At 43.1% G+C, this 13,041-nt stretch overlaps 1 protein-coding gene across 1 annotated transcript in view; it reads left to right on the top strand.

Moving 5' to 3' along the window:
- Positions 1-5,487, top strand: part of phf19 (PHD finger protein 19) — a 17,598-nt gene extending 12,111 nt beyond the window's left edge. Inside the window, exon 15 of the mRNA XM_024002419.2 lies at positions 2,946-5,487. Coding sequence (XP_023858187.1) covers positions 2,946-3,297 — 352 coding nt within the window. The 3' untranslated portion in view covers positions 3,298-5,487. The remainder of the gene's footprint in view (positions 1-2,945) is intronic.
- The last annotated feature ends 7,554 nt before the right edge of the window (positions 5,488-13,041 follow it).

The raw sequence follows: 13,041 nt of genomic DNA on the forward strand, positions 1-13,041 counted from the left end.
GGGCCCCATCATTCTCTGATTATTCTGTTCCATCCAGGGGCCCCATCATTCTCTGATTATTCTGCCCCATCCAGGGGCCCCATCATTCTCTGATTATTCTGCCCCATCCAGGGGCCCCATCATTCTCTGATTATTCTGTTCCATCCAGGGGCCCCATCATTCTCTGATTATTCTGCCCCATCTTAAAGGTCCCATCATTTTCTGATTAGCGCCGTAATTCCAGCGTTTGAATGGATCTGTTGTTGTTTACTCCTCAGCACCAGCTCAGGACGGACCTTCAGTCTGGACCTGACTCCACAGACGCGGCTAGTACCACAGGATCTGCCACCACCAGTGTCTCCTATGACCTCAGGTACAGCATTGTGTATGACCTCAGGTACAGCATTGTGGTCGCAATGGCATTGGGTACAGCACTGTGGTCGCCATGGCCTCGGGTACAGCACTGTGGTCGCCATGGCCTCGGTTACAGCACTGTGGTCGCATTGGCCTCGGGTACAGCACTGTGGTCGCATTGGCCTCGGGTACAGCACTGTGGTTGCCATGGCCTCGGGTACAGCACTGTGGTCGCCATGGCCTCGGGTACAGCACTGTGGTCGCCATGGCCTCGGGTACAGCACTGTGGTCGCCATGGCCTCGGGTACAGCACTGTTGGGTCGCCATGGCCTCGGGTACAGCACTGTGGTCGCCATGGCCTCGGGTACAGCACTGTGGGCGCCATGGCCTCGGGTACAGCACTGTGGTCGCCATGCCTCGGGTACAGCACTGTGGTCGCCATGGCCTCGGGTACAGCACTGTGGTCGCCATGGCCTCGGGTACAGCACTGTGGCGCCATGGCCTCGGGTACAGCACTGGCATGCCTCGGGACAGCACTGGGGCGCCATGGCCTCGGTACAGCACTGTGGGCGCCAGGCCTCGGGTACAGCACTGTGGGCGCCATGGCCCATCGGGTACAGCACTGTGGGCGCCATGGCCTCAGGTACAGCACTGTGGTCGTATTGGCCTCGGGTACAGCACTGTGGTCGCCAAGACTTTTGTTGTTAGAAAAGGTAACTCTCTCACATACATTATCTGTGCACCTTATCCTCTTTGGTGCTCTTTAGAGGAAGAGGTCTCTGACCTCAACACCATTCAAGACCCTGCTTGACCTTAGTCCAGGGCCCTTATCCACAAAGTGTCTCAGAATAGGAATGCTGATCTAGGATCAGGTCCTCACTGTCTACTGTACGTAATCGTATTGATTCTGATTTAAAAGGCAACACTGATTGTAGTGAATACGGACCCAGGTGTTGGCGTCAAAGGGGACTTCCAGGTGAACGAGCAGGTTGCATGATCAATGTGATGATCAGTCTCCCTCCCTCTTCCCCCAGCTGTCTCTCACTCATTTGTTATTTTTGTTTTTTGGGCTCCACCGTGTGTAGTGTGGTGCAAACCGATCGATAAGACCCCTGACTCTAAACGCTGCAGCCCAGACTGTCAGATGAGCTTTTCTCTCTTGCCTTTCCAAGAACATGTTCCTATGTGAGAAGTTGAGGAGAGACAAGCATGTTTGACATCACACAAGAAGTATGATGTGAGGTCTTGGACAATTAATGCAGTTGGCTCCTGTACATCTTCCAATATTTGCTTATAGTCGTCTTGTTTGGAATTAAGCAACTCAATATAGCCACATTGACAAACCCACCATTGTTTGAACATTGTGAAKCCCCCCCTTTTTGGGAACACTCCTGGGCTCTCTAACTGACTGGCTTTATTCTGCGACATTCTCAGTTCTGGCTCCTCCTCTCACAAGAAGGGGGGTTCTGAAGTTTGACATTCAGAGTCTGTTGACATTTTATGGTGGTTTTCTTTTGGAATTTTTTTTCTTCTTTGCCTTTACTGTGTTTTAGTTCCATGGCTGAAACTCCTACTAATGGGGTAACCGTGGTGCTTCCGACGTCTCCTGTGGCTCAGAGAGAGGGGATTGATTGTTATGATTATGTTTACGCTGATGTAACTGCCCTGCCCGTCTCCACGCTGGTGCTCTGCCTTGACTGACACACACACACACTGTCCTAAGAGATGAGAGCAGTGCCCAGAGGTGTGTGTGTGTGTGTGTGTGTGGCTAGAGACGGGCCTCATCATTTCATGTCCCTATTCCCAGCTACCTCAGATATTTCATCACTCTGCTTTAGTCTCTGTTTATTTTTAAATGTGGCTTCTGCTCATTAACATCCCTGTCTGATACTCTAGAGAGGCCATGTGGGGGAAATAAGAGGCGTGTGGTGTGTTTGTGGAGACAGTGATTCCGTGAGGCGACAGAGCTTGTGCCCCCGCTGTGCCCTCCTCTCACTGTGGTTCAGATCAAACATGCCAGTTTAGTATCTGCCTCTCCTCCACTCCCTCTCTTGCTGGCTCCCGTTGGCTAGGATGTGTCAATTTAATGAGATGTTGAGTTAACTGACAGTCAACTTGGTATCGGAAAAGAGGACGTCATCTGATTTGGGAATCCACCTCTCTAAGCCTAGTGTATTTTTTAATAGCCTAGAAAAGTTTCCATCTGTTTAGTCTTCTTCAGACTGTTTTTAAGGTGGAAGTATAAAAGCAGCACCAACAGTCATAGGGCATGAAAACCACAGACAGATGGAAAGGGTAAATAGTGGACCACAGCTACCCCTGGTGGCTGATCGAAGTCATGTTTGTAATCGGACTGGGTGTGCAATGTCCAGTTGCCATTTTTTTGTTGTTGACTCCACAAAGGTATGTCTGGTGGCACAGCAAAGCAGTCAATTCAGGAAACCGTTGTTGCTTTTGTTTCAATAGGTTGCTGATATTATGGTCATGTTCATTTGGCACCAAACAGACTGAAAGAGGAAGGGACTAACTGGACTTGTCCAATAASAAATGCTAATTTTGCAAAACATTTCCAAAAATGCTTTGCTGCATGCCCTAATTAATGTTTTTCTAACCTGTTGCAGGAAGAATGTTGGCAGCCGTAAGAGGAAGCTGCCCACCTCAAACTACACGGTGCTGGCCACTAAGAAGGAGGTGGTGGAGAACGAGCTGAGCCCTATGGAGCAGAGCCTGCCGGGAGAGGAGACGGCCTCCGTGATGCTGGACAACGCCATCGACAGCCACACCTTCGACAGCATCAGCGAGGACGACTCATCCCTCTCCCACCTCAAGTCCTCCATCACCAACTACTTTGGGGCGGCGGGGCGGCTCACCTGTGGAGAGAAGTACCAGGTGCTGGCCCGCCGGGTCACTCTGGAGGGGAAGGTGCAGTATCTGGTGGAGTGGGAGGGCACCACGCCCTACTGACCTGGCCGACCAGACAGGCTGTCTTCAGTTAGGTAAAAKGCAAGATCAGCCTAGCAAGGCCTACCTAGTTGTACTCATTTAATTGTTTCATGTCGCTTTCTCTTGCGCTACAGTAGTATTTCAGTATATATGACAAGTAAAAATGGTTGTTCTCTTCCACCATAGCTAAGGTTTTTATTATTTAATTTCTAGTTCAACCGGAATGTATTGAACAGAAACGTAAAGATTGAGTTATTTTTTTTATATAGATACACTGTCTGTTTGGTAGCATCCTCTCAAGCATTTTCAACAGTAACACAGCCTGAAGAATAGTCCCATGGGGCACAGATGTAAATTAAATGGCTATTCCAAGTTGTTTCGTTGATTCAACCAATGTGTGCCTATTGGGGTTTGCCTTGGTCTTAACCGGATGATAGTTTGAGTAGAAGATTTGTGATGGTACTGTAAAGGTAACGTGAGATATGGCTCAGGGGTCCAAGAAATAACAATACCACTGATTCTAAAGGATGGCAGCAAAACTGTTGAAAGAGCACTGCTAAAATGGACTGTCAGTGTCCCTAAATTCAATTCAGACAACTTCCRAWAATATTCTGCTCTATTAATAGTTTTTCAGTGTTTTTTTTTTAACCTTATGTTTTGAATTGTTTCTCTTTTAACAGCAATATGCCATATCCAAGCAACATTTAACTTGTAGCAAGTTATATCTTTGTCATTGTTGTGCCTCTCCACTGATCAATGAAACCGCAGTTTAACAGCTTTATCTACGCAGTACTGTCATGCCAAGTTTAAAAGCTGAGTAACAAACACATGTTTTTATGAATGTTATCACTTAACAGTCGGTTTATACTTGGTCCTTTCATTTTCAAATGTGTTTAGAGACAGTTTTACCGGATGGTTAGGGGAATAAGAGACCAAAGCAAATACTACAAGCATATCTGATAGTGWTCCTGGTTTTCCTTTTATCTCTAGTGGTTTATGCTGACATAGGTAATTTGGCTTACGTAGATGCAAAACTGTTGTATTTAATGGAAATTCAAGGTAGGGGATGGAGAACTTATTTTAACATAGTACTTTTAGACTAAGATATTTTTTGACATTTGAAATATAGAAAGTTAGAATGAGAATATTCCTTTAGTCATGGACTTTAAGGGGGAGTCTTGGTCTATGCTCTTACAATATCCAAAGATGACTTTATATATTACTCTCCCACCTATAGATATCTATGTTTCCTCAAGATATGTATTTGTTTTGTGCCAGACTGTTAGATATCTTTTCGCTGACAGTGAAACCTGGGGCTGTGTACATTAGGGCACTCTGGGGGGGGRAAATAAAATAATTTAGCGGAAAACAAAAATGAGCATTTAGGCCTATTTATTCGACACGTCCAGGTAGTCCCTCCGTTTCATTTAGTTTTCTTCTGATTGTGCTTAATGAACAGGATACAGAATCTTTCGACCTTGATAAATATGATTCGATATCAATACGTCAGTACATCGTGAAAGATAAATGACGCTTTCCTATTAACATTTCTGTTAATGTACATCACCCCCTTTATGTCATTGCACTATTGACACATCTTAAACTATGCAAGTATGTTTTTTTAATTGATGTTACTAAATAACCAAATATTATTTACAATATAGTTTTAATTGATTATTATGTAAATTTGTGATCAGAAGTCACATGCTATATATGCGTTATATTATTAATAAGCAAAGTTTTAAGCTACTTGTAATATGTTTCCCCTTTTAGCATTTTGCAACCGTTTATGCACTTACTTTTCTTCAAATTACAGTATGACTGTATTCACTCTAAAACAGTTTATATTATGAGTAGATTCATATCTATCCTATGGAGTTTCCATTTAATATATTTTATGGATGATTCTTGAATAGTGACACATCAATGGTAAACTGTGTGCAGCATAAAAGTTTAACTTTAGTTGTATTTTAAATCAAATAAAATGCATGTTTAAACATGAATGACTGTATTATAGTTGTTTTGCCATGTTACATGCCCAGAGCTGTGTATATAGAGAACTTCCTGTGTACTGTACATTTACCCCTATTTCCTATGCTTGTTAGAAATGTTAACTGTTACATCTCTCAGCAGGCATTATGCATCCTTATTTGTCATTCATTAAACTTTATTTGGTCTTTCGAATTGTAATAAAAATCTTTTTGAGATGTCTTACTGTATGTATACATGGTATACAACATCCAACGAAATGCTTACTTGCAGGTTCCTTTTTGACAATGCAACAATAATAAAACCAAGTAAATGGCTCAGTAGAATAGAATAAACATTTTAGCGTCAACGTATGATATAGGAAGGCCATTATTTTGGGGAAAGGGATTGGGGGACAAGTGTTTACATTGTCCAGTATTTAGCAATAAACGAGTCTGGTAGCAGCAGTTGTGATGTGTGAAGCATGAATGTATAGATTGTGTTTAGACAAGMAACCCAATTCTGATTTTAAAAAATGTCACTAATTGGTATTTTGACTAATCAGATCAGCTCTGAAAAAGATCTGATTGGTCAAAATACCAATTAGTGGAAAAAATATCAGAATTGGGCAGACTGTGTAAATGCAGCCTGTGTGTTAAGGTGCGGAGTCAGTTTAGGTGGCCAGTTCAAGTGTTCAGCACGCTGATGGCTTGTGCTGTAGATTAAAACTGTCTGCCAGACGGGAAGGGAGTGAACGGCTCTTGGCTGGGGTGTGTAGTGTCCTTGATGATGCTGCGGGACACCCTCAGGCACCGTTTCGAGTAGATGTCCTGGATGGGTGGGAGCACGGTCCCGGTGATGTATTGGGCTGTCTTCACCACCCCATGTTCTTTTGCTCCTCCTTAGATATAGATGCCATACCAGTTTACCTTATTGCAATAGAAGAGCCCAAAAAACGAATTCACACAGAAATTCAAATGTAAAATGGTACATCATCTTAAAACCATATCCACATCTGTTCAGTATTCACAAAAGTCTTTAGCATTACTTAAACCAAGCCTGGTGGTTTTCCAGAGCAGCATGTGTAGAGAAGTGTTAGAGGAGCCTGTAAGAAATGTACAGAAAGAGATACAATTAACTGTTATGACACTGACAGTATCAACTTTACACGATTACACAGCAAACAACCTTGGAGGAACATGCATGACCCTCAAAAGTGTCACCTTACCATATTAATGACAACTATAAAGATAACTAGATGTTCATCTGCTTATATTACATGAAGAGTAGGCTATGAAATGTTTATCAACATTCCCATCAGCTTACTGTTTATACTATGTAGTGTAAATCTCTGGTAAATTGTTTATGCATTCTGGTATACCTAAAACATATGGCACAACTGTTGTTTTAGAAGTGGGGTGGGACATTATTATTATTTTTTAATCCAGTCTGATAAACACTCCAAACAGCCTACCCAACCCCTCAGAGGTGTCCGCAAGGTCCTAAAGTACATCGTTGCCTTGTTTTGTTTCATTTACATTTAAGTCATTTAGCAGACGCTCTTATCCAGAGCGAATTGGAAAGTTCATACATATTCATCATGGTCCCCCCGTGGGAATTGAACCCACAACCCTGGCGTTGCAAGCGCCATGCTCTACCAACTGAGCCACACGGGACCTTCACATTCCAATGATAAAACTGGGGGGGACAAAAATGCAATTTCCCGAATGTGGGGGGGACATATCCCCCCCGTCCCCAGTAAAAGTTGCCCCACTGCCTTAAACATTAAACTGGTGACTAGTGAAAATTATTAGGGCATTTTCTTGAAACAGCCAATTAGTTTTCAACCTCTAGCCTTGGCACTAGAGGGCAGCATAATAGCATGAAACCGATGGAGACTTGACGCCTGATTAGATCCAGTGACTGTATGATCAGTTCTGTCGTGATTGTAAGCAGTGGTGGAAAAAGTACCCAATTGTCATTCTTGAGTAAAAGTAAAGATACCTTAATAGAAAATTACTCAAGTAAAGGGTGAAAGTCACCAAGTAAAATACTACTTGAGTAAAAGTATTTGGTTTTAAATATACTTATGTATATACTTAAGCACCCCCTATCTACATCGATGGGACAGCAGTGGAGAAGGTGGAAAGTTTTAAGTTCCTCGGCGTACATATCACTGATAAACTGAAATGGTCCATCCACACAGACAGTGTGGTAAAGAAGGAGCAACAGCGCCTCTTCAACCTCAGGAGGCTGAAGAAATTTGTCTTGTCACCTTAAACCCTCAAGCTTTTACAGATGCACAATTGAAAGCATCCTGTCTGGCTGTATCACCGCCTGGTACGGAAACTGCACCGCCCACAACCGCAGGGCTCTCCAGAGGGTAGTGCGGTCTGCACAACGCATCACCGGGGGCAAACTACCTGCCCTCCAGGACACCTACACCCTCCGATGTCACAGGAAGGCCAAAAAGATCATCAGGAACAACAACCACCCGAGTCACTGCATGTTCACACCGCTACCATCCAGAAGGCGAGGTCAGTACAGGTGCGTTAAAGCTGGGACCGAGAGACTGAAAAACAGTTTCTATCTCAAGGCCATCAGACTATTAAACAGCCATCACTAACACAGAGAGGCGGCCGCCTACATACAGACTTGAAATCATTGGCTACTTTAATAAATAGAACACTTGTCACTTTAATAATGCCACTTTAATAATGTTTTCATATCTTTCATTACTCATCTCATATGAATATACTGTATTCTATACCATCTATTGCATCTTAGCCTATGCCGCTCTGACATTGCTCATCCATATATTCTTATTCCATTCCTTTACTTAGATTTGTGTGTATTAGGTATTTGTTGTGGAATTGTTAGATATTACTTGTTATATTGCTGCGCTGTCAGAACTAGAAGCACAAGCATTTCAATACACTCGCGAATAACATCTGCTAACCATGTGTATGTGACCAATAACATTTGATTTGATACCTTCTCCGCTGTGCAATCTGGTTTCCGAGCTGGTCACGGGTGCACCTCAGCAACTCTCAAGGTACTAAACGATATCATAACCGCTGTCGATAAAAGACAGTACTGTGTAGCCATCTTCATCGACCTGGCCAAGGCTTTCGACTCTGTCAATCACCGTATTCTTATCGGTAGACTCAACAGCCTTGGTTTCTCAAATGACTGCCTCGCCTGGTTCACCAACTACTTCTCAGACAGAGTTCAGTGTGTCAAGTCGGAGGGCCTGTTGTCCGAACCTCTGGCAGTCTCTATGGGGGTACCACAGGGTTCAATTCTCGGGCTGACTCTTTTCTCTGTATACAGTGGGGAGAACAAGTATTTGATACACTGCCGATTTTGCAGGTTTTCCAACTTACAAAGCATGTAGCAGTGTGTGCAAACCTGGTCAAGAAATACAGGAAACGTATGATCTCTGTAATTGCAAACAAAGGTTTCTGTACCAAATATTAAGTTTTGCTTTTCTGATGTATCAAATACTTATGTCATGCAATAAAATGCAAATTAATTACTTAAAAATCATACAATGTGATTTTCTGGATTTTTTTTCGTCTCTCACAGTTGAAGTGTACCTATGATAAAAAATTACAGACCTCTACATGCTTTGTAAGTTGGAAAAGCTGCAAAATCGGCAGTGTATCAAATACTTGTTCTCCCCACTGTATATCAACGATGTCGCTCTTGCTGCAGGTGATTCCTTGATCCACCTCTACGCAGACGACATCATTCTGCATACTTCTGGCCCTTCTTTGGACACTGTGTTAACTAACCTCCAAACAAGCTTCAATGCCATGCAACACTCCTTCTGTGGCCTCAAGATGCTCTTAAACGCTAGTAAAACTAAATGCATGCTTTTCAACCGATCGCTGCCCGCACCCGTCCACCCGACTAGCATCACTACTCTGGACGGTTCTGAATATGTGGACAACTACAAATACCTAGGTGTCTGGCTAGACTGTAAACTCCCCTTCCAGACTCATATTAAGCATCTCCAATCCAAAATGAAATCTAGAATCGGTTTCCTATTTCGCAACAACGCATCCTTCACTCACGCTGCCAAACATACCCTTGTAAAACTGACTATCCTACCGATCCTCGACTTTGGTGATGTCATTTACAAAATAGCCTCCAACACTCTACTCAGCAAACTGGATGCAGTCTATCACAGTGCCATCCGTTTTGTCACCAATGCACCATATACTACCCACCACTGCGGCCTGTATGCTCTCGTCGGCTGGCCCTTGCTACATATTCGTCGCCAGAGCACTGGCTCCAGGTCATCTCTAAGTCTTTGCTAGGTTAAGCTCTGCCTTATCTCAGCTCACTGGTCACCATAACAACACCCACCCGTAGCACGCGCTCCAGCAGGTATATCTCACTGGTCATCCCCAAAGCCAACACCTACTTTGGCCGCCTTTCCTTCCAGTTCTCTGCTGCCAATGACTGGAACGAATTGCAAAAATCGCTGAAGTTGGAGACTTATATCTCCCTCACTAACTTTAACCATCAGGTATCTGAGCAGCTTACCGATCGCTGCAGCTGTACACAGCCCATCTGTAAATTTCCCATCTGTAAATAGCCCATCCACCCATATTGTTTTTATTTACTTTTTTGCTCTTTTGCACACCAGTATTTCTACTTGCACATCATCATCTGCACATCTATCACTCCAGTGTTAATTTGCTCAATTGTAATTACTTCGCTACTATGGCCTATTTATTGCCTTACCTCCTTGTGCCATATGCACACACTGTATATAGATTTTATATAACTCTGTGTTGTTGTTTTTTGTCACACTGCTTTGCTTTATCTTGGCCAGGTCGCAGTTGTAAATGCCAACTTGTTCTCAACTGGCCTACCTGGTTAAATAAAGGTGAAATAAAATTTTAATAAAAAAATGTTTACTTAAGTACTTTACACCCCTGATTGTAAGTCACAATTGCAATCAAATTAGAGGTCTGAAGACATACACTATGAATACTTACACTACACGGCCAAAAGTATGTGCTCGTCGAACATCTCATTCCAAAATCATGGGCATTAATATGGAGTTGGTCCCCCCTTCCAATTGTGGTGAGCTTTACACCACTCCAGCCAACGCTTGGCATTGTGGGAATGGTAAACTTAGGCTTGTGTGCAGCTGCTCGGCCATGGAAACCCATTTCTTGACACTCCCATCTAAACAGTTTTTGTGCTGACCTTGCTTCCAGAGGCAGTTTGGAACTCGGTAGTGAGTGTTGCAACTGAGGGTATACGATTGTTATGCGCTTCAGCACTCCGCGGTCCCATTCTGAACTTGTGTGGCCTACCACTTAGCGGCTGAGCCGTTGTTGCTCCTAGGTATTTCCACTTCACAATAACAGCACTTACAGTTGCGATCTCTATGGAGATTGCATGGCTGTGTGCTCAATTTTATACATTTGTCTTCTTCTATGGTATAATGTCGTTTGCAACAATGTGAAGTGTGGGTGTTATACACCTGTCAGCAACCATTGTATCTGAAATAGCCGAATCCACTCATTTTGAAGGCGTGTCCATATACTTTTGACCATGTAGTGTATCTACTGCTGGGCTAAATACGCCTAGCTTCTACGTCCCATAAACGTTTCCAAAAAGTAATGTATTTAAAAGTAAATAAGAGAAACAAACCCGAAACAATTGATCACAGCCTAGGTCTATGCCAGACAGTTAATCCTTTAATTTAATTAAGGTGTTTAAGGACGTTGTAGCTATGTCAAAACACGGCCCTATTTTCTGTCAGCAAGTTTTATTTTGTCTTTGAAGTGTGAAATGCACAGCGCGAGGCCAAGAAGTTGTGGAAGACATGTGGATGGTCCTGAAAAGTGAGAGTGAACATTCGCACGGATTATTCCCTTACGATGAATTTCCATTTGTATTCATCATGGTGTGATATGCGAAAAATGCTTAAAGTAGATTACATGCCTCAATCATTAATAGCTGAGGGAGACGTCACTTTATTTTTGAATCGTTATCCCCGGGAAAAGTGCGCTCTACTTCGAAATAATATGCAGAATTTGGTGACCCATCTTTCACGATGTCAATTTCAAGGCTGGATGAGGGTTATCGGTAAGTAGCAATTAAACACAGCAAACGTGTTTAGCTAACTAGCTAGCTAATGAAACCTCAAGTACGGATGAAAGGGGGAGGAAGTCGCTTTGCCTCAAAGCAATGGGCTCCTAGCTAACTAGGTTGATATGCGTGAGAAAATATTATTCCATGCACGTGAAGTAAACACTCAGTGTACAAAACATTACGAACAACTGCTGTTTCCATGACAGACTTACCAGGTGTATCCAGGTGAAAGCTATGATCCCTTATTGATGTCACTTGTTAAATCCACTTCAATCAGTGTGTAGATGAAGGGGTTGAGACATGTTAAAGAAGGATTTTTAAGCCTTGGGATAATTGAGACATGGATTGTGTGTGACATTGAGGGTGAATGGGCAAGACTAAAGTGCCTTTGAACGGGGTATGGTAGTATGTACCAGGCGCACCTGTTTGTGTCAAGAACTGCAACGCTGCTGGGTTTTTCACGCTCAGCAGTTTCCCGTGTGTATCAATAATGGTCCACCACCCAAAGGACATACAGCCAACTTAATACAACTGTGGGAAGCACTGGAATCAACATGTGCCAGCATCCCTGTCGAACGCTTTCGGCACCTTGTAGAGCCCATGCCCCGACGAATTGAAGCTGTTCTGAGGGTGCAACTCAATATTAGGAAGGTGTTTTTAATGTTTTGGCCAGCTCTAAATCAAAATTCCTGCTGTAGTAATTCTAGCTAGCTAGCTACACATGAGTCATGACAGGTGAGAATCTAATTCATGTGTCTTTCCTTTTCTTGTTGACAAGTTATGCAACCATAATACCAATATTAAAATGCAGGATACAAGCTTGGTTGTGTAAAAAACAGTAACACAGTTGACAGGAGTGATGCAACCATTACAAAGAAAAAGTAAGCAGGACTAAGCTGTAAGCTTAACTGGACACACGGGATACTTATCCATTCTTCAGAAGAGGGAACAATCACTCAGCCTTGCTATGTCTTCAATCTGATATGGGCACACACTTACTGACAATGCTGATGTAGCCTATCATAAGGTTAACATCAAATGAGACAAAATCCTTCTTCCTCAAGCAGTATACTACTTGAACTTGTGAACATTAGAGGACGTAACACGCATGGGACATTTGACCCCTGGTAGTAACCTTAATCTCCCAGAAAGTGGGGATTACTGAAAGCACAGCGTTCGCCTGCAATGACATGATCTGTGCTGCCTGTACGAGACCACCATACTACCGTGAAGGTTATTGAATGATTCCCTTGATTTGATAAGGCTTGATGCCCTCTGTGTGATGTGGGGGAAGAAGGGATCTGAAAAATGCATTGATTGTTTGCTCTTTATCAGAGCTTACATGAGTCCCATCTCCACTGTACAATCTGGGAAGCTGGCATGTTTTTTTATGTGCATGTTTGTCATCCATTCCAATAGAAGGGACTTGCATCTATGTACTTACAGGTACTGTAATTAATATTGGAATAAATACACTAAAATACACTATTAAGAGGAATCCACATTCATTGTCTGTCATAGCTTGTTAATATGCGTGTTTTGCAGATATGAAGAGCTCATCAACTAACTGGATATCCTGTGGCCAGCCTTTCACTGAGCCTGCCATATGGAAGCCCAAGTTCTGCATAGTTACCGACTGTCAGCTACTCCTATTGGACAAACAAGAGGTATTTAACT

Source organism: Salvelinus sp. IW2-2015, linkage group LG15 (genome assembly GCF_002910315.2).
Source record: "Salvelinus sp. IW2-2015 linkage group LG15, ASM291031v2, whole genome shotgun sequence".
In the NCBI taxonomy this organism is placed as follows: Eukaryota; Metazoa; Chordata; class Actinopteri; order Salmoniformes; family Salmonidae; genus Salvelinus; species Salvelinus sp. IW2-2015.